Source organism: Micromys minutus (genome assembly GCF_963924665.1).
Source record: "Micromys minutus genome assembly, chromosome: 20".
NCBI lineage: Eukaryota > Metazoa > Chordata > Mammalia > Rodentia > Muridae > Micromys > Micromys minutus.
Genome location: NC_137955.1, coordinates 48,597,549 through 48,625,166, shown reverse-complemented (window position 1 = coordinate 48,625,166; position 27,618 = coordinate 48,597,549). Strand labels below are relative to the sequence as shown.

Below are 27,618 nucleotides of genomic sequence, written 5' to 3'. Positions count from 1 at the left end.
TACCGTGTGGGCGGGACTTTATGGGTGTTGCGAGGCTCTGGTGCTCTGCTGGGGGCGCTGAGGGGGCGGGGCTCCGGCTTCACTCCTCCGTGGCCAAAGGAGCTCTCCGAGGTCGGGCGGGGATGAAAGATGGGAAAGGAGAGAAGGGGAAGGAGGGAGCGGGGCTCTCTGCGTAGGTGGGCTCAATACTAAGGCTCTCTCCCCCCCAAAGGGGCGGAGCTCCCCTCATGTGGGCGGGGGTTTGCCCAATCGGGCTCTCCTTTGGATTCCCGGCGGGAGGGTACCATCTGGCCGTGTTATAGCCTGTGGTCCTGTCGCAGCCCGAGCAGGTGCTCGCCCCTCCCCTGGGCAGGTACACACTGCCTTGAGCGCTGGCCCGCGTGGGCTGCTCTGCGCCCTCCTCCTGGGCTTATATGTGGCTCCACTTGAACACCGGGGCATGGAGTTCGCTGCTCGACCTCAGCTATGGAGTTGGATGAGTTGTGCCTGCTGGACGTGCTGGTCTACCTGGAGGGTTTCATGGCCTTCGTAGCCTTCGTGGGGCTGCGGTTGGTGAGCTCTCCCTACGGCCGCTACTCGCCGCAGTGGCCCGGCCGCCGATTGCCCGCGCGACTTGCATGGTTCCTACAGGAGCTGCCCTCGCTGGCCTGGCCGCTTTACGAGTGCATCCGTCCTGCAGCCGCGCGACTGGGCAACCTGCCTAACCGCGTCCTGCTGGCTATGTTTCTGATCCACTACGTGCACAGGTAATGGTCTTCCCTCCCGTGCTCACTCCGGAGGACCCTCAACTCAGAGACTTAATCCCAAAATACATAGGATTGTCTAGAAAGTGGGGGATAGAAAGGACTGCACAGGAGTGGTGGAAGTCCGTGTCTGGTCAGGGACAGTGGTCCGGATTTCTACTCTGGCCATCTGCAGACTCCGCCCTAAGGAGTATCTGCAATGTCACCCAAGCAGGTTGATGTTATTGCATTTCTACTGTTTCCCTCTTGGGGAATCTATCCTTGGCAGTCTGTCTCACAGCCAGGTGACCTAGCTTCAACTTGCTAACAACCTACTCTAGAACCACTCTGGATCCCAAATGTGGCATTGAGCAATGTCAGAGAAGTTTCGCATGTATCTTTCCCGCCTCAGGTCCTTGGGTTTTCTAATAAACTGGGCTGGACTGTCTCCAGTTTTTATCCCTAACTGACCCAACATTTATAAATTTAACATTTAAATGTTCTCATCCAGATTCTGGAAAATGCACAGTAAAAAGGATGCCTCTGTATCTAAGGAAGTTGACTTCTGTGACATTTGGGACAATGGAAAGTCTCTTATCCTCTCAGACCCTAAAATATTCATTTCCTAGAGAGGCTGGGAAAATTCAGCGTTGTGTTAATCGCCTCTTCTTTCTTACATTCCAGAGAGGAGTAAGAATGGTTTCTCAGGTCTAGTGCCCACGGGTCTGTAGTGTCCGGTGTGGTACAGGAGTTGATTGGGTTTTTTAGTGTTTTGTTTTATTTTGTTTTTTTTTTTCAAGACCCAGTTTCTCTGTGTTTTTATTCCACACAGTTTATACACTGTAATACCAGTGCCCCTGTAGGGAAATGAAAGGCAGAGATTGGGGAGCCCCTGAGGCTCAGGGACTAGGTAGGATGGCATACACAACAGTGAACCAGAAGGTAGAAGGCAAACTCTGACAGTCGAGGTTGTCTTCTGACCTACGCTCTGTGGAGTACATGCATCTCTCTCTCTCTCTCTCTCTCTCTCTCTCTCTCTCTCTCACTCACTCATGCACGCGCGCGCACACACACACACACAGAGAGATAACTACAAAAAGGATATAGTCTGCCAAACAAAACTGTTAACAAACAGCTCTGGTTTATTTTTGTGAAGGGCTGGGATATTACTGCTGCTTGAATATCCATTGAACTCTCGTTCATGGATGCACCTCCACAGAAACACCATAACCTGTGTCTGTGTGTATCTCAGATGGATAAAAGCAGGTTCTGCGAGGCAGAGTGCTAGAGGTATGTCAATCTAAACCACAAGTTCCAGAGATTCCCTTTGAACGGAGAGCACAGCTCACACCGATCCCTTAAGATGTGCAGTGAAGGCTTGGAAAAGGGAGGAGCTCTGTCCTTTGCACTGAGAAAAGGGAAGGGACTCACAGACCATTGGAATGAGAAAGTATGTGCCATCTTAGATTGTTCAGCCAAAAAGATTACCAAAGCAGCCTAAGGGTTACATACGGTACTTTGAAGCTAATACTTGGGGTAAGGAGTTATAAGGGGAGGGGATAGGGTCAGCAATCTAAGGCTAAACAAACATTCCTGCTGAAACTATTTTTGTTGTAAGATTGTACTGACCATTGCCCAAGGTTCTAGTGCTGGCAGAGTCTTGGGATAGATAAGTCTTGTCAGGAACACATGTGTGCAGGCCCCTACGTGACTACTTACTGGCTTTAATTGTAATTGTCTTTAGTACTTGGCGAAAGGGATTCTTATTTGAACAGCTGCCTCCTCTTTCCCTTTTGGCAGAGTACTTCCTCTGAGGTCCGATCTGGTCCTATGAACAAGGGATTTGACTGGAGATCATCGTTCACAAGTGCCCTCTTCTCAGGCACAAGAACCGGGGAAGCTTAGAGGGAGCACTCACTTCTCACAAGCCTTCCGAGGGGTTCTTCTCACTGTTCCGTAGGCAGTGTCATTCCAAAGTACTGGTTCTTACACGATCTTGTTAAAGTTCGTGCATTTGCAAAGTCTTGACATACAGTAGGTACAGAGTTCAGGCTGGTGCCACATTTAGGTTTGAACCAGGAACCATGCCTTAGAGAGAAGCTATCCGATATGTCAGGGGACTCTGGGAGTGAGCTGAAACCCGTTGGAACTGTCAAACTGGACCTCTCAATTCACGGACTGCGGTCTCGGTTCCCCCAGAGCTTCATGCAAGTGTCACATGTGGCATTAGAGCCAGCACTAATACCTAGCAGTGTAAATGCATGTACCCCAGACACGTGTGCAGCACAGGTGTTTTTGTAACGCGCTGCACAAACGTACCACCTACTCAGCCCCCTTGAAACCTGATTCATTGTTAGTTTTACTCTATTTCTTTCTTCCCATTTGGGGGCAATTTAGCTCCTCAACTCAGGAAGAAAGAGAGAGAGAGAGAGAGAGAGAGAGATCATTCTACCACACAGAATTCTTCCTCATACAGAAATAACCCATTGCTTTGTTTAGTTTTTCTTACCCCCAGTTCTGCCTTATAACTGTTACCCTCCTCGGGGCTGCTCTTCTATTCCGTGGCTCCTTTCCACCTTGCTTATACTTCCTTCCTTACACTTCCATCTTGTAAATAATCTTATTTTTGAAACCCTCTACTGTAGACAAAATTAATCTACTTCTCACTAGAAGAACATTTCTCATGTTCTTCTTCTAGTTTTCCCACACCCAAAACCCTTAAGTTTGACTTTTCTTGTGCCCTGTATATTTGATACTTAATGACACAGAGCTTGTAGAAATAAAAGATGCCAAGGTTGAAATTCTCTCACAGACCAGTGTTTGCCGCAAATACCTATTGGATCATTGTGAAGTTTTTAAAGTGGTTACACATATTGCTTCCCAATAAATAGCTCTTTGCACAGAGTTTAACAAGCCCAGAGGACCCAGATTCACATTTAGCTAGTGATATTTCAGAAAGTTCACTTAACTTGGAAATTAATAAATTCTTGGTCCCCTACCTGCATAAAGAATTAAATTTGATCCCCAGACAAAAGAGAGGATGAAGATGAGGGTGAAAATGGGGAACAGTAAGTCCATCAGACTTTATTGGAGTATGATATAATTTAGTATAACTTTACATTTTCAGCCTATATGGGTGTGATGATGCTTTAATCCCAGCACTCTGAGACCCTGAAAAAAATTCTTTTTCAACTTGCATGGAAAATTCACTTTATTTATTTATGTGTTTGTTTACTTATTTATTTTTGGTTTCTCTGTGTAACCCCAGCTGCCCTGGAACTCACTCTGTAGACCAGGCCTTGGACTCTAGAGGTCCACCTGCCTCTGCCTTCTGAGTGCCGGGATTAAAGGCGCGAGCCTCCCGGCCCAGCTGGGAAGTTCATTTCTCTGTCGTAGTTAGGGTTTCCATTGCTGTGAAGACATACCATAAACAGGCAACTCTAGCAGAGAAAAATGTTTCATGGAGGCTGGCTTATAGTTTATCATGGTTGTGGCAGGATGCAGGCCGGCATGGTGATGGAGAAGGAACTGAGGGTTGGTCCATGGGCTGAGGAGGAGACTGTGCTGAGGCATAGGAGACCTCAAAACCCGCCCTACAGTGACACACTTCCTCCAACAAGGCCACACCTCCTAACAGTGCCATTCTGTGTGGACAAGCATTCAAACTCGAGTCTATGGGGGTCATAGACCCCTTCACTATTCAACCATTACAGTCCCTTTTACAGTGACCTAACTTCATTGTCATACCTTGATTAGCTGAGAAATGAGCTATCAGACACCATCTCAAATTCAAAATCGACTTGGCCTACATAAGGGACCCTGACTTGGAAAAACAAAGAGCACACAATGTTCTGCTGGGGGGTCCTTTCAAACCAGAGCATTGTTTGTCAAATTGAGCGTATCAGTGACCAGTCTCCTGCCTGGGAGCAAGGAAGTCACTGAGGACTGTCATTTTGACACCTAGACAAGCAGAGAGCAAAATGTTGGAACCCTGAGGGAGTTAAGGCACACAAGGCAGAGCGGAAATCTCTTCTTACCTGTCTCAGAGAGAGACCCGAGGTCACAGCCTGAGCCAGGTTGTCCCTGACTTACCAGTGGCAAAAGGCTGAGAGTTTGTCAAGAGGAAGAAAAGCAGGACTCAGAACGGGGAGGGGGCAGGGAAGAGCACCTCTGCTGAAGAGATCCCGACTTACAGGTGGAGATGCAGGCATCTTAGCTTCCTGGTGCCCCAGAGCCCGGATGTCGGAAATCCATAAACAGCCCTGGAGGAGCAAGAATGGCACCTCATTTCCCTGGAATCCAGACACACTAGGAGGCCTCAGGTGACACATCTGTCTCTCTGTGTCGCAAGGGAGGAGCCCAGAACCAACTATGAGGTTGGACACAGGGAAGGCAGCGGTTACTCTGGTCTGGCATTCTCTTTCCCTCTCTCTCTTTTTTTTTTCTCTAGAGAGGGTTTCTCTCTGTGTATCCCTGGTTGTCCTGGAACTCACTCTGTAGACCAGACTGACCCTGAACTCAGTGATCCACCTGTCTCTGCCAATACACACACACACACACACACACACACACACACCCCAAGCTTTGTCTGGGATTCTAACCATTGCTTGGTTTTTTAAGCTTTTATAAATAAATGCTTCCAAAAATGTTTTCTTTTTAAAAATACTTGAAAAACTAAAGCCCTTGGGAGTAGACACTGCCTTACCTTCTCAGCTGCGAACTTGGTTTTAGATGCTCCCGCTTGAGCTCTTAACCCCCTCCCTGATACTGAGAGCTCTCCCTGGCCGGCCAGCCAAGGGAAAGCAGGCTGAGAATCCTCAGCACATCTCTCAGTTTGCCCTGCAAGCTTCAGAACCCTTCACTCCATCAGATTCGCTTAAAACGTGGAAGAAAAGAGGTTTGGGTTAAATCCTTTTTTAATCACGTGTCTAGATGTTTTGCCTGTATGTATGTCTTGTCTGCACCACATGGATGCAGCGCCGAAGAAGGCAAGATTTCAGATACCCCGAAACAAATGACAGGACTGCCAGCTTCCGTGTGGATGGATCTCTGAACCATCTTCCCAGCCCCTGCATTACTGCTAAAAGTGTTGGTTTAGTTGAGCCATACTTTGTACGTCAGCCTTAGTTGAGTTGCATTAAGGATTTTTGCCTTAAAACACAGTTCACCACAGGTGTGCCTGCATAGCACACAAAAATCAGAGAGCTCTTGTTTTAGAATATTTATTAATCATGCATCAGGAAAACACTGAGGTTCGTTAAAAGGACTGAGTCCAACTTTCTATTTCTGACAAAATGGGACAAGGTTCAGCTTTGGGCTTTTTCTTTTCCTTAAGTATTCAACCAAAACAAACCACTTGGGCTAAAGCAGGTCCCACAACAGCATGTTGTGTTTGGTTCTTTGACACAGGATCTCACTGTGAAGCCAAGGCTGCCCTTCCACTGTGGAACCTTCTGGCCGCTGGGGTACCGCGTCTGCGCGGCTTGGCTTTCCTGCCTGCTTGTTCTCTCTTTCTTTAAATTACTATTTCACCTTCTTTCAGTGCTTTTTGAGTTTGGGGATGAACGCTTACTTGTTTACATTTTAGGTAGGCCTGTTGGAAAAATCCGCACCGGTGGGAGATATCCCAAAGTGTTTGCAGAGTTTTGGGTTCCCGTGGCTTTTGTGGCAGACAGTTAGGTGTGTACCAGACAAACGGATCTTTTCTCATTGTTTGAGTACAGGGACTTGACCCAGACGGGAAGGCGATTGAGGAAAATGGCACCCCTATTTCACCATAAGCTATGGGTAGTGAAGCCAGACAAACTAATACACTTATTTCCCCTTTAGGAAATAAGTTACAAGCAGAGGGAGAGAGGAAGGCACACACCTTTGGTGGGTTTTGCAGAGGTGAATGAGAACCACAGAAAGCATTTTGAATCAGCAATTCTTGATTCAGAGGATCATCAATAAAGGCGGTAACAAAGCTCCTTAGTCAGTTATCTGTGGCTTTGAGAAAGCATGAGGAGCAAGGAGGCCCACAGAAGGAGGTGTTTGTGACTAGGGATGAGGCCCGTCCCAGGCAAACCGCAGACAGCAGAGAGCACATGTCTCAGATCAAAAGCAGGAAACATGACCTCAAGCCACACATCCCTAAGCTCTCAAACACTTCCTCCAGCAAGGCCATGTCTCCCAAGTCTCCCCAAACAGGGAACCAGACCTTGACTTGCTGGACTCCGGGAGACAGCTTGTCATTCAAGCCACCACAGCCAAGTTGCGAAGCGTCCTGTAGAAATGATCTGTTCACCTGCTTGCTTTGTGGCTACAGTGCAAGCCACACTTCCGGCAAAGCCTCTGGCAAGTGCTCGTCAGCAGGTGTGTGTGCAGCACACCCGTTCTCCCTTCTCACCATCCACACTGGCTTCCTGTGCTTTCCCTGTCACTTGTATTAGGCAGAGACAGGAACCCACTGTCTGGCCCTGGGCTGCCTGGAACTTGGTACACACTTAGCTTTATCTGTTTTGTTTTGTTTTCTTCTTTAACAGAGTGTGACAAACCGAATTCTGAGTTGGGATAGCCTGCTACCACAGGGCTATCCAAACACCACCCTTTCTTGGGGTAAATGCCTACCCTGTGCAGGATTTCCCACCAATAACAGGAGCTGTTTCTTCCTGAGGCCTTACCATGAATGAAGGACTGGCATTCGTGATAGTCTGCTGTCTGAAGCTCACACAGTGCGAGCACATCCAAGGGCTTGTTAAATGCCGAGGTTCTGTTCCACCTTTCACATACAGGGCCTGTCCGTGCGTGTGTTCTTCCAGGCTCGATGCCAGAGATGCGCTTCTGAAAACACGAGGTTAGAAACAAAGGCAGCGCTTCCGAAAAGTTCGTCTAGTGTTCCGGTCCAGGCCTTTGGATTTGAAACGCCAGGATTAATCGTAGGCAGGCGAGAGCACAGAGGCAGCCCTGCAAATGCAAAGGCCACCTCCGAGTGGCAGAGGCTGAGCAGACCCTTCAGGACAGACCCGAGCACCTCACACAAGTGGCCGCCTTGGGCCGCTGGTTTGGGGACTGGTGACACCAGAGTCCTGATACCAGTGGCTTCGTTCATTCATTTGTTTCTATTCTCTTTAAATTAAAATTAAAGCTTTAATTAATTAGCTTTAATTAATTAAAATTAAGTTGGCATTCAAAACAATGAGCAGTCGCATGACCACTCTGTTGGTTGGTCATTTTCTCCGCTTGCCTCCCCCATCCCCCTGCCCCTACCCCCATCCCCCTGTCCCTACCCCCACCCCCTGCCCCTATCCCCCTGCCCCTACCCCTATCTCCCTGCCCCTACCCCCATCCACCTACCCCTACCCCATCCCCCTGCCCCTACCCCATCCACCTACCCCTACCCCCATCCCCCTGCCCCTACCCCCATTCACCTATCCCTACCCCCATCCCCCTGCCCCTACCCATCCTGCCCCTTTCCTCTTCCCAATCTCTCCTCCTGCCTTTCCAGTCCCATCTGTTCTGCCATCTTTTTATATCATTCTCCATCCACATCCTTACCCTCCTTAAAGTCCCCACTCAAGTTATGGGACCTGTACCAGTACAGTGTGTGTGTGTGTGTGTGTGTGTGTGTGTGTGTGTGTGTGTATTATATACACCTGTGCATAATATATAATTGTATATATATATATATATATATATATATATATATATATATATATATACACATGCATGTATACACCATCCATCCATGAGAAAGAATATGTGTATTTGTCTCACTGAATCTTGCTTGTTTTGCTCAACACAAGGATATCCTGTTCCGTCCACTTTCTAGCAAAAGCCATGACTCAGTTTCCGTGTGGCTGAGTGGAAAACTGCTCCAAAGCCCATGTTTTGCCAGGTGTGGATTTTAAAGCCGCTGGGAGATACATGTCCATGTGGTGGAGGCTGTGGGGGAGGGAGAGGCACACGTCACTAGACACATAGCCCAAGCAGTTAGGCAACATTTAGGTTTTCCCAGTAGAGAAGATAAGCAGTTTCCATTCGCCCCCAGGCGTCTCATTTATTTATTTAGCGGTCATCTGAGCTGTATCAGCAAGTCCTGGAAGTAAAACAGGGTGGAAACAGCATTCGGCGCTGCTAAGAGGCCATTGTAGCCAGCCTGGCAAACACTCCCTGGTTAGTACCGGTTCTTGTGGGTGATACGAGGCTGAACGAGAGAGCTGTAGAGAACAGGGTCTCGTGGGCAGCATCTGGAAGTAGTGTTGACAGGTCCAGCGTGGCTCCTGTGTGACTGCACCTTCACCTTCGGAGCAGGAACCCGCCACGGTGCTGGAGACAGAGAAGAGAGGCAGTAGTGTCTGGGAGGGAGCCAAGAGTCATCAAGCCATCAATGACCGTAGCCTGTACTCTTTGGAGAGTCTCTCGGATTCCCCTGAAGGTTTCCCATGCTTGGCGCGGGGGGGCTGAATTAGATAGTTTGTGGCTCTTGAGGCAAGCAAGCAACGCAACTACTGATAGCAGTCTACGGCGTACAGTTCCGGCGGCACACTTGAAAAGTTCACGTAATTCAGTTTGGCCTGTTCCTCGGCATGCACATTCCATAACCTTGCAGATGCTTTTCTTCCCGTTGGACACTGGGTACTTCAAGGGATCTTTTTAAAACATGAGGATTCCAGCCTATGAAACACTGGCAGAGGCACAGCCCGAGTGTGGACACTGCCTCTTGCAAGTGTATGGGATACTGTAGATTTCGTGTTGAACGTGGGCACCATGGGAAATTGATAAAAGTAGTTGACATGGTTTTAGATTCCAATAACCTTGACATTAAACTGTGGTGTGTTTGCACACTGATTCGGAACATCACCTCTGAAGTTGCTGGTGAATCACAGAGATGGTTATCAAATGTGCAGAGAAGCTGTTCCCAGAAGCTCCCTCTGGGGTCTGAGCGTTCTCGGTCAGTGTGTGTCTGCTCTGAGCCCAGAACAGTGCATGGACCCCTTTCTAAACCATCAGACCACTGTGTCAGAACACAGCAGCAAGGGCAGCGCGTTCCTCATGCTCAGAGCAAAAGGTGCTGGCCGAAGCCGTGGCATACGGGGTGCTGCCCTTCCCGGTCCAACAGATTAGCAGCATCAGGTGCAGCAAGCCAGAGGAACACGCAGACAGTAGCCCTTCACACTGAAAATGTCCCAGCCAATATTGTGACTGGTTCAGAAATTAGCACTGAACTTAAAAACCAAATTGGAGAAAACGTGCTGCCTGCGATTCCAGCATCCTGGAGAAGCTGCCAACCACAGAACATTGCCTAACTCCAGTGTGTTGTTCATCTCTTAGAAACTCTGTGGCCTTAGCCCAGAGCGGTCAGTCTCCCCATTTTCACATCTCTTCTGGTGTGTTTAATCTTCTTAATTTTCTTTCCTCTTTCTGAACCAAACCAACCAAGCTACTGGCCACCAGTAAGCTGCATTTTAATGGGCATGTTTTCTTTTAAATTTTTTTATATCTTTAATTTATTTTCACGACGTTAGATGATGTGCATGTGTGGGGGTGCGCACACTGCAGACAGGGGCCAGGGCGTCGGGCTGCTTTTGGAGGTGGTTTTGGGATGCGAGGATTTGTCTAATCGGTGTTTCTGTCTCATGTTCTGTTTGGTTAGAATCCTGACTACTCTGACTGGTGAACATGACTGAGCATAACCAGTCCTTCACCTAAAAACCCTGGTGTTAGCGTTGAGTAAATCAACATGAAGTGTGAGCCAGAGGTGCCCTCTGCAGCAGACAAACCCAAGCCATGCAAACCAACGCTCCAGAAGCAGACCCTTCATGTCTTACGCTTGCCTCTTCCTTGTCTTTCCTCAGAACGCTGGTTTTCCCCGTTCTGATCAGGGGAGGGAAGCCCACCATGCTGTTCACTGTCGTCCTGGCCTTCCTGTTCTGCACCTTCAACGGCTACTTGCAGAGCAGATACTTGAGCCAGTTTGCGGTTTATGCTGAGGACTGGGTGAGCCACCCCTGTTTCCTGACAGGTGAGTACACAGAGGTCATCTGCCCTTCCACTCCTGCCCCACCGAGAACCACAAGCCTGGCACGTGACCTCCTCCTCAGGGAGCCCGCAGGAAGGGGCTGCCCTTGGTTGCACAGGACAGGACAAGCCAGGCGCCTTGCTCCTCTTGGTCCTTCATGGCATGTAGAGAACTTGGAAAGTGTGGCAAGCCACATACAGCAGGGTGAGGGCTCCTCGAGACGCAATGGCTGCTTCTGACTCAGCTGTCTGTGGGCACAGAGCTCGGAATCAGGAATAACAAGAGATGCTCCTCTGGCTTACTCTTTCAAACGCTTGTTGATTGATTGAGAACTTCATACACCAGCATGATATTTATAGTCTCTCCATCCTTCTCTCTTCCCTAGCTCCTACTCTCCCATGTCTCCCCACCTTCCTCTCAGACTCATGACCCCCTTTTCTTTAATTATTGTGACACATGTACACACACACACACACAAAACTGAGCATTTAGTGTTGCTTGCTTGTATGTATGTGTGTAGGGCTGTTGGGAGGTACTATGTCACAGCAGATGTCCTGGTCCTCCAGCTCTTACCATCTCTATTCCCCCGCTTTCTTGATATTCTCTGAACCTTGACTCCAGTGGTTGGGTGTCAGATGGATGTATCCATTCAGATTGGACGATACACCCTCAGCCTTCTGCATGGTAAGAGCCAGAGGCTCCTCTAATGGTGCAAGAAGCAGCTTCTCTGAGGAAGGATGAGAGCTACCCTTAGCAGGCTGAGTTGGACCCTACGTGATCCTAGCTAGGTCTGGGTCTCAGATAAATCAAATGAGTCATTGTGTGTGTGTGTGTGTGTGTGTGTGTGTGTGTGTGTGTGTAGATTGCCCCGTCCTTCTGATAACATCCTTTCGGCCTGTGGGCGTAGTAACCATCTGAAGCATGTCCTGGGACAGATCACATTGCCCAGAGGCACCTTTGCAGCTGGTCTGCAACCTGAGCTGCCTGTCAACTGTTTGCAGAAGTCTCAACTTCCCCACCATTAAATGGAAGGACCAGGGATATAGCAGTGACTCACCATGCAGGAAGGGAGCCAGACCCTCTCCTGTGTGTGGGTCTCACAGAGCGCATCCTCTGTGAGGACACAGGAAGCTGCAGGGATAGGTACTTGTCCTTCCGCTGGTTACTGACAGCAACATTGTAGTGGAAAGACTTCCCCAGCCATAAATGTGCTCAATCTGAAAGACTTGCCGCTCCAAGCCAGAGGAGGAAGGTTCTCTGAGCCAAGTCAGAGGAGAAAGATTCTCTGAGCCTTGTGATTCACGTAGAAGGGCTTTACCACAAAAGTGCACAGTCTGTTGCAAACCTTCCGTCTGTTCAAGGAGGCTGAGGCAGAAGGAAGGTTGTAAGAGCAAAATGAAGGGGAGTGTAGAAGGTATTTACAAAGATAGCAACAGTGTATCAAGTTGTAACTATTTCTGAGGCAGATCCCTTACATACTCATCTCCTAGAGGGTGCAGTGGCATCTGGGTAGGGCTGAGTAAGGTTCTGGCAGAACCTGTGTGGTAGTTTCTACATGTATACACATGTCCCCCTCCCCTGCTCTATTATTTCTACACATATACATGCAAGTCCCCTGGTTTACTGTTCCTACATGTATACATATGCCTCTCCCCACCCCCCTCTATTGTTTCTACATGTATGCATGCATGCCCCCGTTCTGCTGTTCCTACATGTCTACGTGCATGCCCCCCCATACTCTATGGTTATGTACATGAGCTCCCCTCTCCCTTACTTATTTATTTCAGTTAGGTTTGGGGAAAGTGGATCCATTTTAACATTGGTAATGTATCAGTCACCACTCTCCTTACTTTGACAAAATATGAAAACAGAAACAGCTTAAGGAAGGAAGAGGTTATGGGGCTCACTGTTTGAGGGTGCAGTTCATCATGACAGGGGAGGCACAGCTGCAGGAGAGCGGGGTGGCTGGTCACATTGAATCCACAGTCAGGAAGCAGAGAGGGAGGAGCGCTACAGCTTAGCTTGCTCTCTCTCTCTATTCAGCTCGGGGACGTTAGCCCCATGGAAAGAGACACCATATTTGGGGTTGTGCCTCAGCCCCCAGAGCCCGTGTGCTCCTGGGAACCCTCTCAGACACATCCTGATGTTTGCTTCTCCCCCAAGAAATGCTCCATTGCATCCGTGCGCTACGCTGGTTACCCCCGTCCTGAGCAGCAAGCAGTAACCAAGCCACAGCCTGGATACTCTCTTGTCTTAAAACTCCTTCCACCAAACAAATGAGGTCTTCCTTTGAATTCAGCCCCATTCCAGGACTCAGGCAGAATGTTGTCAGTCTTTGCCACATGTAACATAAATGGCTTCCAGCCCAGATCCTGATAGGACCCGAGTTTCCCTCTAGGATAGCATGAGACAGATCTCCATGTCTGTCTCGCTTGGAATTCTGGACTTCCAAACTCCCACCAGGATGGGCCAGTAAGCTCTGCTTCTCTAGCATGAATTTCCAGCACCCACTGTGAGCAGTTCCCCTAGAGGAGCCTGGCAGTAAAGGTTACCATGGCAACAGCTGTACACACACACACACACACACACACACACACACACACACACACACACACACACCTTCCCGTTTCAGTTGGTTATTTTTCTCCTCCCTGTAACTAAAACCACCATGGGAGAGGACAGCGAGTGCAGCCTGCTAGGGAAGATATGGCTGCCTGCTGCGTTGGCAGCCCTGGGGCAAAGGGAGCTGCTATCCAGCTGGCTTTCTCCTTTTCTTTAACCCAGGACCCTGGGCCCTGGAACACAGTGTCTTCTCACTCCAGTTAACTCATGCAGACGAGTCCAGATATTTGCCTCCTCCTTGTTTCTGGATCCACTCAAGTTGATAATCAGTTTTTAACCATCTCAGATACATTTTTCAAAGGCTCTTAAAACCCCATGAGTTAAACTCAGTGAGTGCCTTGGACGCACACAGAAGCTAGTTTTCTTCCGATCTCAGCCCTGAGTAAGTCTAGTCTCTCAGAAGAGAAATGGGGTAAACTGGGGATCCGGACAGTCTGCTTTCCTCTGTGACTATTTTAAAAGTCTTATGGCATTTGGTAGGTTTAGGAAAAGCATGACATTTCTGGTGACAGCATCAGTATGAGGAAACCCAGGAGCCTGTTCCAAAGGGTTTGTTTACTACGAGAGGGCGTCCCGCGGCCTGGAACACAACAGTGTCCAGAGTGCACTCGGCGCTGATAACAGTTGCCTCACCATTTGGCCTTCACATTTTTAATATCTCAGGAAAATCAGATTTGCCTTTTGATATCACAGTAAAATGTTTTTAATTGTCGTTATTAAGCAGAGTTTTGGCACTTTGCCCTTCCTGGTTGGGAAGAGCTGACTCGACACATATGCTTCCCATGATAACCACTTCTGAGAGCCTCTTTCCTAACCTCCATGCAGAAGCAGACATGGACGTGTCTTTAATAAAGTCTCACATGCCGCTTCCTAAAAACAAGAACACTCCTGAGGACTCTAAGAAACATCCCAGGGAGAGCAGTCATATAGGTGTGTTGGGTGGGGGTCCAGTGAGAGCCCAGTGTGTAGCCCCCAGGAATGGAAGCTAAGGGAATGAGTGGCCAAGTGTCAGAGGAGAGCTGACTCGCAGGCTGGGAGCAGGTTAATGGGGTGAAAGCCAGAGACACGTGCACTACAGAGCAAGAAAAGAAAAAGGAGAGAAGAGGGGCAGTCACAATCCTAGGATCTATGCCCACGCCCCCACCCCGGGGCCGGGTGTGTAGCCAGTAAGCATTTGCCTCTCCTTATATGGAGGGAAGACTGAGTATTTCCTCATGCAGTTTTCCTGAGGAAAAGGGGAGGTAAACAAACATGCAGGCTACTTTCCCCTGTCCAGGTCATACGTGCAGACTAGTTCCCTGTCCAGGTCATTCGTGCAGGCTACTTCCCCTGTCCAGGTCTTAAGTCCTGTTTTCTGCTCCTGTTCCGGTAAAAACACAGATTGAGATCACAAATCAGGTCAGAGTGTTTTGGGTAGCATGGATGTGAGCAAGCTCAAGGAAATAGCCAATGGTCACGGCTAACACCGGTGCATGTGGCGTTGCCGCCAACCAGGGCTCACACTCCCAAAGGACCGTGGTATGCTGCTCAGCTGAGCATGGCTTTCTACATCCTGCCAGTCATTAACTATCATCGTCTTGTTTACCCTTCAGGGTTTGCCCTGTGGTTAGGGGGCATGGTGATAAACATCCACTCGGACCACATCCTGAGGAATCTGAGAAAACCAGGGGAAACCGGATACAAAATACCCAGGGGTATGTACCCAGAGGGACCTCCCTGCAAAGTCGCCCTGCACTCTGCCCGCCCGCCTGCCTTTCTCAGTGAGTTAGGTCGGGCTTCTGGGAAGATGATTCAGCAGTGAAGGGTGTCAGCATTTGGAGGAAGGGTAAGGCGGACAAACACGGCACTGTGACAGGATGGCTTCTTTCATCAAACCTCCCTCTTTAAAAAAGTACATAAAATATTGGATGATTTTTTTTTTTTTTTTTGCTTGTTTAGAAAAAAACTTTAAAATTGCATTAAGTGTACTGCCTGGAAAAGCAGTCATGTGCCAACAGCATCTGAGTATGTGGTGTGACCATGTGTGACGGACGGTGTATGACCAGTAACCCTTGCTTATAGCCCAAATCCATGGCCCTCGGTCCATCTGAGAAGCACGAAGCTGTGGGGTTACGTTTTCTGTGGTCTAGGGGTGGTGTGACCTCTGACCTGCCTTCATAGCAGCTGCACCATGGATGCAGCACCTCGCTCACAGGAAGGGGTGTTCAAAGGCTGTGGGTCCCACGAGGAACCAGAGCACCGTGTGTAAGAGTTCCACTGACCCAGAGGACTGGATAGGGGCAGGTTTTAAATTGGAGGTGTCACTGGTGAGTAAACTGGGGTAGTTCTATGGGTGAACCTAAAACATTGATAGAGAAAGCACACGAGGTTGATTAATAACAAAAATAGAATGTAATCCCTCCCCCCCCCCAAAAAAAATAAACCACACCAAATTTTGAATTACTGCCAACTCCCAAGAGCCAGGAAGCAGCAGAGTCAGCTCAGAAGTTCCAATCGAATGACAGGCTGCTGTGTGGCTTTTCCTGAAGAGGCTATGGACAGCTATCTGTCCCCCTGCGGCAGGACACCAATGACTTCCCAGAGAAAGTGCTCTACTCCAGGCTAGAGTGCTGGGTGTGGCTGGTGTGGCCTACAGCAGCAGGGGTGACTCAAAGACAGCTGGGCCCCCACAGCCCGCCCCAGCCAGGGCCATGACTCACAAAGGCCACATTGCTGGAGTCCCCTGCAGTGACTATTGCCTTTGTAATGGGAGCGGTACCATGTCAGCCCTATCAGGAACCCTCCTTTAAGGAGATTGGGGGTGGACGAGAGCTGAGGGGAGAGAGAGGGCCACTGAGGTTGGGAGCACTTGGGAGCTCCACAGTGGAGTCCAATGTGGCTCTCCAAAGAAGAACTCTCCTGCCTCCCATCCACATCTGCATGATAGGCACCTGAGTCCAGATGTGGGAGATGGATTCAGGGGGACAGACAGAAAGACACATGCAGTGTCCAAGCCATGAAGGTGACAGGTTCAAGAAACACCACATCTAAGAGACTTGGCACACCTCTCTCATCACCACAACCAACTGCTGATCCGAAAGCCGCTTGAGGAAAGGTTTGTTTTGGCTTGCGGTTGAGAGGGTACCAGGTAGCGTGGCAGAACGCCCCGCCCCGGGGATCAGCTGAGGTGAAATCAGGAGTGGGCTAGACATACTACGCCCACCTTGGCAGCCACTTTCTCCTAAAAGTTCTATAAGCTGCCCAAACGGTGCCAGGAACTAGGGGCCAAGCGTTTAAATACATGAGTCTGTGGGGGACACTTCACAGTCACTGATATTCATAAAGTCCAGAGACATCAGGATCCCAGAGGAGGATCCCGCCTGCCTAGTCACACAGAAGCCCGTGGGCACTCCGTATACAGCAGCCTGTCCCGCTCGTGACAGAGATACCATCCAGACAGGCGTCTCTCTCCCTTCAAGTTCTTTTTTTTTTTTTTTTCTCTTTTTTTCTTTTTTGTGGCTGGCTCGGAACTTGTTGTGTAGACCAGGCTACTCACAAGCTCAGAGATCCCCCTGCTCCCGCTTCCCGAGGACCGATATCAAAGGCGTATGCCGCCATGCCCTGCTTCTCTCATTTCTCGATGCCAGTTGCAGATTTATGTCCTAACCCAACGTACAAAAAACAAACCTGAAGATCAAGTAAGAGAAAGCGAAGAGACCTTCACAGACACACCGTTGAGGAAATGGCATCAAAACCTGTCTGGACAGAAATGTCTCTCGGGGAGCAGAGGAAGGTTCAGCCGACACCCCAATGCGGTTTGTCTTGGGTCACAGAAATGAAGAGGCTACAGCATCAGTGCCCACTGACTGGAGGCTAACAGAGTCCTGCCTGCTACAGGTGGAGCAGCTTTCATCCCACAGCCAGGACCAGCCACCCCTTCTCTGCAGCAGCACAGTCCCCAGAGGCCTCCACAGCCCTCAGAACAAGCTGAGCCAGAGACACAAAGGCTAACGTCTCCCAGACAACAGGAGATGCCACAGCAGTGCTGGAAAGGCCGGGCCCACAATCTCTTCTGCAGTTCGTCGGCTCTGATCTTTTGAGAGAAGAGGAACACCAGGAACAACAGCCGAACGGCCAGCAGGTCCTGCCAAAGGATGTAGAAGATGGAAATAAAATGAGGATGAAATGAAGCCTGAGACTCAGTACCCCCAAAGCAGGGGGAGCCCCACCCAGAAAACTAAAGTCAAGAGAGAACAGTCAGTATTGGGGAAGCCCGAGCCTCATGCCTGCTATTTAGAGGAGCTCAACACACACCACAGGAAACTGACCCAAAGCCATCGGCTGTTCCCAGACAGTCCTCCACTTGGTGGATGCTCAGATCCTTGAGGGGACTCCTCCCTGCCCCCAGGAGGAAACACAGGCTTTTTGCCCTGGCATTTCTTGCATGCAGTCAGTTGGTGGTTCTGAAGACCCTGGGCACCAGGGATGAGGTGTGATGGCTCTGAGTCTTGAACTTACCCCCCTCACCACACGCTCTGGATTCCAAGAGGCTTTGAACGTGATCCTCTGCACAGCCACGTTTTCTCCTACACGGTGTCTGTGCTCAGTGACTGAGTCACACCCTGCAGAGTCATTTTCCAGAGCCTACAGTTACAGTGGTGTCACTGGCCAAGGCCAAGTGAGGTTTTTAGCAGGTTGGTGGCAGAATCAGAAATAGACACAGAGATAGGATCCCGGCGAGTTCACACATGCCGGTACAGAGACCCGTGCAACTTGGACAGAGGGCACGCACTGTGACAGCCGCAACCACTGGGGATCTGCCCGCCTCCGTCTCCCAAGATCTGAGATTACAAGCAGGCACTCCTTGTTGCCTTTTATGTCGGGGGTGGGAATTGAAATCAAGTCCTTGTGTTTACCAGACAAGCGACTGAGCCATCTGTTCCACCCTTCAGCTAAAATCCGCGTATATTAATGTCCTGGGCAGTGCGCTCATTTGTGACACATTATACACACTTGTCACCAACCGTCTTGCTATGTGCATCCTTACGCTGCCTGTGTAATTAAGGGACAGCACCTTGCAGAGTGTCTGGGATCCTTAGTCAGTGGTGTGATCACCAGCCCCGCCCCCACCCCACATGTGTCCACCCAGGAAGTCACCTCTCCACACTCAACACCAAAGAGAAAGATCACTTAGTGTCCTGTTGCAGCCCCAGCTCCAGGTTGGGGTGGCATTTGAAGGGAGGTTTGAGGATTCAGGGTTTGGTTTGGTTTTTGGTTTTTTTTTTCATTTTTCATCATCATTGTGGTTGTGTCGGCATACGTGTATATGTGCGGGGCAGACACATGCCAAAGCACATGTGTGGAGGTCAGAAGACAGCTCGCAGATTCAGTTCTGCCCTGCCATCCTGAGGGCTCTGAGAGTTGAACTTACGGCATCAAGCTTGGCCACCCGCCCAGACTCCTTTGCTTATTCGTCCCAACCCCGAGGCTCTAGCCCCTCCGTAGACACTACCTGTGCCCTAAGTCCGGAGTCATCTCTCTAAGACTCTGGTTTTCATGCAGGTTCTCATGTATCTGGTGTTGAGATAACAATCCTCGGCCACCGTGCCTGGCTTATTTCTTTTCCATGGAGGCAAGTAAGAGTATCATCCCAAGAAGTGTCTAAAGCAGCAAATGATCGCCACAACCTGCTGGACTCTGACCACAGATGCATATAGACAGGACTTCTAAAAGCACAGAAACTGAGGTGTGCACGCACACATACACACACATACGCACACATATACACATGCACACACATATATACACACACATGTATGTATTCATCCATACACACACATACACATGCGCACATATATATATACATGCACACACATGCCCACACATATAAACACATGCATGCACACATACACACACATATACACACATACACATGCATGCATGAAAACACACATACACGCACACATACACACACATACATGCCTGCATACACACATACACAAACATATACACATGTGCACGCGCACACACACACATACCTATACACATACATACACATGCACATATACACAAACATACACACATGTGTACGCATACGTACATACACACCACAATTAAACCCCTAGAATTTGAAATAATTTTCTTTAATTGTATGTTAGGTCATAGACCCTCTTTGCTTTCTCCCTTCCCCTTCTTATACTCTCCCCCCCTCCCTCCCTCTCCCCCTTACCTCCCTCTCCCCCCTCCCTCCTTCTCCCCCTTCCCTCCCTCTTCCCCCTCCCTCCCTCTCCCCCTCCCTCCTTCTCCCCCTTCCCTCCCTCTCCCCCTTCCCTCCCTCTCCCCTTCCCTCCCTCTCCCCCTTCCCTCCCTTTCCCCCTTCCCTCCCTCTCCCCCTTCCCTCCCTCTCCCCCTTCCCTCCCTTTCCCCCTTCCCTCCCTTTCCCCCTTCCCTCCCTCTCCCCCCTCCCTCCTTCTCCCCCTTCCCTCCCTCTTCCCCCTCCCTCCCTCTTCCCCCTCCCTCCCTCTTCCCCCTCCCTCCCTCCTCCCCTCCCTCAGTGCTGTGTCCTTGCTCAGCTCCAGAGACTGGAGCGGTGAGGGAAGTGAAGGAAACACAGGGACAGATAGTCACACAGAGATCTAGGACCAGGCCTGGACTATCTGACAGTGAAACCGCGGTGTCTGGATGCTCATCTTGTTTATGACGTCACGTTGAACTGAGAGCTGAGGTCATCGCACAGAGCTGTCTCAGGGGTGGGGTGTATGAGGCACAACTGGACCCAGGAGGGAGGTTTAGCTGGTCTCGATAGGGGGTTTCCGTAAGGGAGCAATCTAGGCCTGTGGGGAGGAAGCTATGGTAGACATTTTCCAGTTAGTGATCACAGAGAAGGGCTTTCCCGTCCCTCTGAGCCTCAGCCAGGGAGGGCGCTGCCATTCCCATAGGGTGGAGACCCATTCACCCGAAACTCCGGGCTTCCTGGGCTCCTACACCTCGGACAAAGAGTTAAGAACGTAATCCTACCCCGTACCTTGCGTCCAGACTTGGCTAAACCGGCTGGTACGGAGCCTCCTCACCAGCCCTGAACGTCTGTGAGAGTTAGAGATTCCCACTGAGCTTGGGGGTTAGAAGGCCTTTCCTTCAGGCCTTCGCTGTGCTAATCATGGCAGCTGTTCCTCCCACCTTAAAGGCCAGTCATGGTCATAGTCCCCCACCCCCACTCTCCACTGTGACTAGGCATTTTCCGATAACACAGCTCAACTAGAAGGGTGAGCCCATGTCTGCTCCTCTCCTGAGCCAGCCTGGGGCATCTGACTCACGTTCTCCATTGCAACAGGTCCTTCTCTTATGAGAAGTATGCCACTGTGGCTCCCCGCAGGGCACTCGCGAACTTGGGTGATCTGTGGTTTCTGACTTGGTTCCACCCGTGGCAGTCTCTCGGCGGAGCTGTGGGTAGGAACGGGGAGCAGAACACAGCGGCTTCTCTGGAGCTCACCCTGCCTTTCCTCACTCACCACAGTCACAGAGTGTCCAGGCCACTCTCCACCCTGCCTTGCCCTGGTTGCTGTCACACGCTGGCCACTTTGCTCTCCCTCCTTGGGGCCTTTGCTGTGGCCTTGTCTCCTGTCCAGCATGAGACAAGAGTAACTTCTGCTGGACTGTCACTTCCTCAGAAAGGCCTACTTACTCCCTACGATTCTGTAATGTCACTGAGCCCATACCCTGCTCCCCACCCCCGGCCCGTGGTCTCTTCGGAGTTCAGGGCTCTGTGTGGGGGAAGGGAGTTTAGCAAGTGCCCATAGCAGAGCCAGGCTGAGAACAGGGCTCCATGTGTTTTGAAGAAGTGAGTCTGTATGTGAGCCTGAGCTTTCTCCTCACTGTTAACCACGGGCTCCACATCAGCCCATCACTAAGCCAGCTCCTGTTGGGCTATTACTCTGCACCCCCTCGGGTGAGCGTGTCATCCCCGTGACTGTAGACCTGTCGGAGAAGCAGACCTGGATGGATACATACAGGGATGCTGCCCCTTCTGAAGCTGCGGTTGAAAGATTCCAACTCGTAGCAAGGTGTCTGTCTCAGTGGACGACAGTTAACAAGGGCCTCCTAATTCTGTAATTCTCCGTCTTGGTTGAACTGAGACAGTTCCAGTAACTACAGTACTTTGGTTCCTAGGAGTAAATTACCTGTGTCTTTAGACTCTGTGGCTGCCCTGCCCCATGAACTTCCCAGTCTGCAGTAATGGCTGACAGAGAGTTGTTTACTGATCGTCATTGATACTGGCTGGTTACACCTAGCAGTGGCCAAACACGGTCAAACAGGGACACTCTCCACTTTCTCTTTTGCCCTATATTACAAGCCTCATTATGCAAATGAACTCTGATCCCTACTGGCCCTTCTCTCAGTCCCCCACAAAGCCTTAAGTACTGTACTGTACGGTGTAAGTTTTTCCTGCGTTGTCCATCCCTCCCTCTCCCTGTGGCAGGCACACACCTCTGATTCGTCCTCTCCCGTTCCATTCTTCCCTTTGAGCTCCTCGAATCCCCAATCACCGCTTGGCTCTGGCTGAGCTTTGATTTTCCTTCCCTTCTCCAGAAGCTTCTTTTCCTACACGTGGACACCTCAGAAACCATGGTGCCAATTAGAGAGCTCTCCCAGACAGAACTGTGGGGCAGCAAAGCACCCTCTGTCCTCTGGCTAAACAGCTGGCGGTTGGGGAACACATCTCCCTTTTCTAGTAGGAAGGCTCTCATCCCTCCTCACAGGCATGGCCCAGCCACCCTCAAACTGTCAGACACTTTTTGACATGTCTCCTCCAACTCTTCCTCCTCAAGCATAGGCTGGCCAGAGGGTAATATGCTTAACTCGCACATGGAAGAAGTCCTCACATCTGAGGTTTCCTTCCTTCAGGCCTTCTCTCTCTCTCTCTCTCTCTCTCTCTCTCTCTCTCTCTCTCTCTCTCTCTCCCTCCCTCCCTCCCTCCCTCCCTCCCTCCCTCCCTCCCTTCCTCTCAGCTTCTCCATAGAAACGCTCCAGTCAGTCTTCCAGACCTGACCCCCTTCTCCAGAAACGGCCACCTCTCCTAATGTACACCACTTTCCAAAATCTGCCGCTTAAATTTGCTACAGAAAAGGGCTGTCTCCAAATCCTGCGGACAAAGGACAACAGGGCTGTCTATCTTAGCAAAGCCTGTTTCTCAACCTGACTCCCAGCTATGATTTAATCATGCAATCTTTATCTGACCTCTGCCTCCTTCTGCTCTGACATGCGGAACGGAACGGCTTACGGCCACTGCCCATGTCTCTTCTGACAGCCTCTGTGCCAAGCCTTTCCATTTCCTTCTTTCTGCGCCCCCATCACCACCTTTTAACACCTAAGCCGCCACTCCCCTCCCCCGAGGCCAGCCGAACACCTGAGTGACCACCACTCCCCTTAGTTGTCTGGCTCAGAACAGGGGTGTTCATGGAAAACCAACCACTCCTCTCCTGTATTCCTGTGTAGGAGGTAAATTTTGCAGACCCCTTCTCCCCCAGAAACCTGATAGGTCCCGTTTATAGTGACATTTCCCTTTCTCTCCTTTCGTCTAGGAGGCCTGTTTGAATACGTATCCGCAGCCAACTATTTTGGGGAGCTCGTGGAGTGGTGTGGCTTCGCGCTGGCCAGCTGGTCCCTGCGGGGTTTAGTGTTTGCACTGTTCACGCTCAGCGCGCTGTTCACCAGAGCAAAGCAGCATCATCAGTAAGTTTTGACACATTTCGGCACCCTTGGTTCGTTCTTAGACGGCAGCATGTAACAATTCCCAGGCTGACATGAACTCCAATCGCTAAGCCCACTGCACAAAAGCTGAGAGCCCAGGAGCAGGACCCGCAGCTTTTGGGGGACCCTCCCTCCTGCCCGTAGCTTGGTGTGAAGCTGGGAAGGACAGGAATCAGAGAGCCAGGGATGGGGGAGGGGGCTTAATCACTGTTCTGTTGCTGAGACACCGTGAATGCAGGCATTTAACTGGGAGCTCATGTACAGTTTCAGAGACGAAGCCCATTATCATCCTTGTGGGGAGCACGGCAGCAGGCTTCTGCAGGCGGAGGGGTGGGGCTGGACTTGGCAAGGGCTTTTGACATTTCCTCTAACAAGGCCACACCCCCTAACCTTTGATAGCTCCACTTCCTGGAGTCATTCTCATTCACACCAAGGCAGCCTCCTGAGAAAGGCGAGGTATAAGGAAACAAGTGCCTTTGAGGAAGGTTATAAAAAGCAATTTCGATATCAAATGCAATGTCCCTGAAGCCCAGTTCGGCCGGAGCTGCTTGTCTGAGGGAGTCAATTGAAAAAGTAGCTGGAAAAAGTAGCTGCTCTGTCCCATCGGGTTGGGTTGGGAGAAGCCCAGGCTAGTCTGTTACGTGCACTCCAGCTTGGCTACTTTATAGGCTTCCCCTTTCTCCTAGTGACAGTTCAGAGACCAGCCCCATACCTTCCAGCTGTCTGACCTTGCAGGAAGCAAGCAGTCATTACGGGAACAATGCAGTCACTTTCCTAGTCTACTTAGACCCCTCTGGTCCTCCTGTATCCTCCATCCCAGATAGGAACCCGGACTTCTGTCAGGAAGCAGGGCAGTGACTGCTGTAGCCACTTCTTGTTAAGAAGGGGTGGAGTCTACAGGTGTCAGCATTTTGTCTAGGCTCCACCCCACAGTTGCCTGGCAACAGACAGGTGTGCCTGACTCACTATAAAAGATGCTGCTTGCCCCCTCCTCTCACTTGCATTCTTGCTCTGTTCTCTCCCCCCTTTCCTCACTCCTCTCCCCACTCTCTCTCTCCAGATGCTCATGGTTGGCCTCTACTTCTCTACTCTTTCTGTCTTCCTCTGTCTCTACTTCCCTCTCAACTGCCCTCCCCATGCCCTGAACAGACTGTTCTATAGTATACTGTCATTGTTGTTGTATATGGCTGGTCCTTCATGGGGAAGGGATGCTTCAGCATGGGCCTTCGGAGGCACCCCCTCCCCCCACACCTAACTACACATCCACCAAACCTATTCCCTCTCTCCTTATCTTTTTATAAAACACAACACTTGGTGCTGACTGAGACGTGGGTGTTAAAAATAGAAAGAACTCTTAGATGTTCTTCTGGTGCTGCTCCAGGTGGCCTCAGTAAAAATTGGGCAGGCAGTGCATCTCGAACTCTCTCTGCGAGACCATCTGTAGAAGCCAAGGAGTAGAGGGCTGGAGAGAACAATGCTAACGGCCACTTGTGTATTTCAGAGAGTGATGAACCCTGACATGTTGATGGCTGTTGGAGTGGCTAGGATCATAGTGACAGGGGCCTCCCAGAGAGAGAGACAGAGACAGAGAGAGAGAGAGAGAGAGAGAGAGAGAGAGAATTTTAACTACCACTTGATTATTAGGTTAAAACAAAAGTAGGCTGGTCTCTCTTGGCTTCACAGAGGTGCTGCTGTTGAATTGAGCCCAGTGTCATCCTTATGATCCCTTTCATCCCTTAGAAAAGTATGTTAGTCACTGTACCCCTGCGCTGTCCTTTCTTGCTAAATGGGGCTAGAATCAATCACTTGTATCTTTTAGTGTCTTATGTTGGGTTTTACTGCTATGAAGAGAGACACCGTGACCACAGCAACTCTAATAAAAGGAAACATTTAATTGGGGCTGGCTCATAGTTTCTGAGGTTCAGTCCGTTATCATGGCAGGAATCATGTCGGCATCCAGGCAGCCATGATGCTGGAGAAGGAGCTAAGAGTTCTGTTCTACATCTTGATTCGCAGACAGCAGGAGGAAACCATGTTTCACACTAGGCACAGCTTGAGCATAGGAGACCTCAAAGCCCTCCCCCAGTGACACACTTCTACCAACAAGGCCACACCTCCTCCGACAAGGCCACACCTCCTCCAACAAGGCCACACCTACTCCAACAAGGCCATGCCTCCTCCAACAAGGCCATGCCTCCTCCAACAAGGCCATGCCTCCTCCAACAAGGCCACACCTCCTCCAACAAGGCCACGCCTCCTCCAACAAGGCCACGCCTCCTCCAACAAGGGCACACCTCCTCCAACAAGGCCACACTTCCTGATAGTGCCACTCCCTATGAGCCCCTGGGAACCATATTTTTTCAAACTACCACAGGTTCCTTGCTCTCTGTCACTCTCCCACCTCCTGTCATGTAGCTTCCTGCTGCTGTGCAGACACTTGCCCACTTCCAGTGCTGAACATGCTAGTCCGTCTCTCTCTCTTCCATATCCTCTCCAGCCTCAAAGCAACTACCAGGACGACAGCTTGCTGCTTGTCTGCCTTGTTGTTTTTTCTCAAACTCTAATGAAACTGTCTTCCAGCCTCCTTCTGATGCCACTGCTTGACTTTCTTTTGGTAAGGTTGAGAAGCCAAAGAAGAGACCCTGAATTCCCCCCTTCAGCCCCCCCAGTGTCCCCCCCCCCCAGCAACACCAAGAATGCCTTGCTGGTTTTCACTGGTAGGGATTTCCAGTGGAAAACTGAATTATTTATTTCCCATTTCTGTATGCTTCATATTCAAATGCCAAGAGGGACTTTCTTGGTTCCTGTTTTGTTAAAGAAAACTGTTTCACAGTGAACTTGGCCGCCTGGTGTTCAGTCTCCACCACCCCCCATACACACATCGGTTTCAGAAGTATGATTGATTGTTCATCCGTCCAGTCAGGGGTGAGCCACCATTTAGTATTCCTATCAAATATTGCAGATGTAAAGAACAACAGCATGCCTGAACAAGACAGCAGCCACTAGAGGCCATGGTCCCAGTGCACGAGGAGCCTGTGGCTAAAAAATGGAGCTAAATCTTGGTTCCTTGGCTCCCCTGTTGCACCAATGGACTAATGATCAAGAACCTCCCTGCCGCTCTGTCTAGCTCTGTAAACACAGGTGAATGAGGATGGTTTGAATCGAAACTGCCCCAAGTAGATTCGGCAGATGTGGCTCCTGGCTTATCTCAGAGTTGCTGTGGTTTACTAACGGAGAAAACTGGGGAATGAACCATGGGTAAGGTGTGGAGATCCCATTATTTACTCTGACCTCTCCTGGTGACAGACTGGTCTCTTATTTACAAGCTGTAAGCCTAGATTGGGCAGGTTTGGAGCTGCCCTAACCGATTCCCCAGCTATGAAATCCCTTGCTACTTGCTGTTCCTTCGGGTCACGTGCCCGTGGTCCATCTCCTGCTACACCTCCATCTTCTTTCCCTCCACTCCCTTTACCTGTGACTCTTGATCCTCAAGTCTTACCTTTCTCCCTTTCAGGCTCTAGCCTTTTATTGACATTGGGGAGCAAGGTTCACAACATCGCTTGGTGTCCGTGAGCATCGATGGGGGAGGGGGCACAACCACATCTCGAGGAGCCAGTATTTACCACTAGAATTCGAGCAGCATCAGACCAACAACGTCAATTTGTTATCAGACGTCAACAAATTTTCTTCCAAAAAGAAATGTGAACTTACCCAGCCACTCCTGGGACACACTTCAGATACTTGAAATTGTTCAAATGTGGACGAAAGTACACCCAAATGTCCCTATTGTTAAACAACAACAACAAAACCTCAGGGCTGGCAAGATGCTCAGTAGCCTAAGGCATTTCACACCAGGCCTGAGGGTCTGAGGTCAGTGCCTGGTACCTATACAGTGGTCAAAGAACCAGTTCTCAGAAAGTTGTCTTCTGACCTCCACACACTTACCACAATGTACACACACACACACACACACACACACACACAGAGAGAGAGAGAGAGAGAGAGAGAGAGAGAGAGAGAGAGAGAGAGAGAGACTTTTAAAATGTTAAAACAAAGAAGGAGCCCTTGGTATTTCTGCATAGTTTACCTTTGTCACTGTGCCCACAAATGTGTAAATCAAGACACGAATTGGTTTTTAAGCCTTTTCTCTCTCATTTTAGGTGGTACCATGAGAAGTTTGAAGATTACCCCAAATCAAGAAAAGTACTGATTCCGTTTGTGCTGTAGTGTGCAGCCACTGCCGCTGTCTTCCTAGTGACTTTGCTCCGAGCACATACTAATGAATTGTTTTCCTTAATTCTCCTGCAGCTCCATGGTTCTCAGGAAGGGCTCTGGGGGGGTATTGTCCCTTGGTACAGGACAAAGCCAATCATAAACTAATCCACCATGTGCAGTTAAGGGCTACACTGGCTAGGTCAAAAGCAGATAGCCCCGAGTCATTATGACGCCTCTGGCTTCTGATATCAGCACCCCTTACAACCCTGTAAAGATTCACCTGCCTCCGTCATGGATGTGTGTTCTGCCTGCACAGCCCTTGCCACAGAAGCC

At 50.0% G+C, this 27,618-nt stretch overlaps 1 protein-coding gene across 1 annotated transcript; it reads left to right on the top strand.

The window, feature by feature from the left end:
- Window positions 1-465: 465 nt before the first annotated feature.
- SRD5A1 (steroid 5 alpha-reductase 1) lies at window positions 466-27,297 on the top strand (the record flags this gene model as incomplete). Its single annotated transcript, XM_080933832.1, has 5 exons — window positions 466-746; window positions 10,559-10,725; window positions 14,937-15,038; window positions 22,902-23,052; window positions 27,231-27,297. The coding sequence occupies 5 exons, from the start codon at window positions 466-468 to the stop codon at window positions 27,295-27,297; spliced, it is 768 nt and encodes a 255-aa protein (XP_080789958.1).
- Window positions 27,298-27,618: the final 321 nt, after the last annotated feature.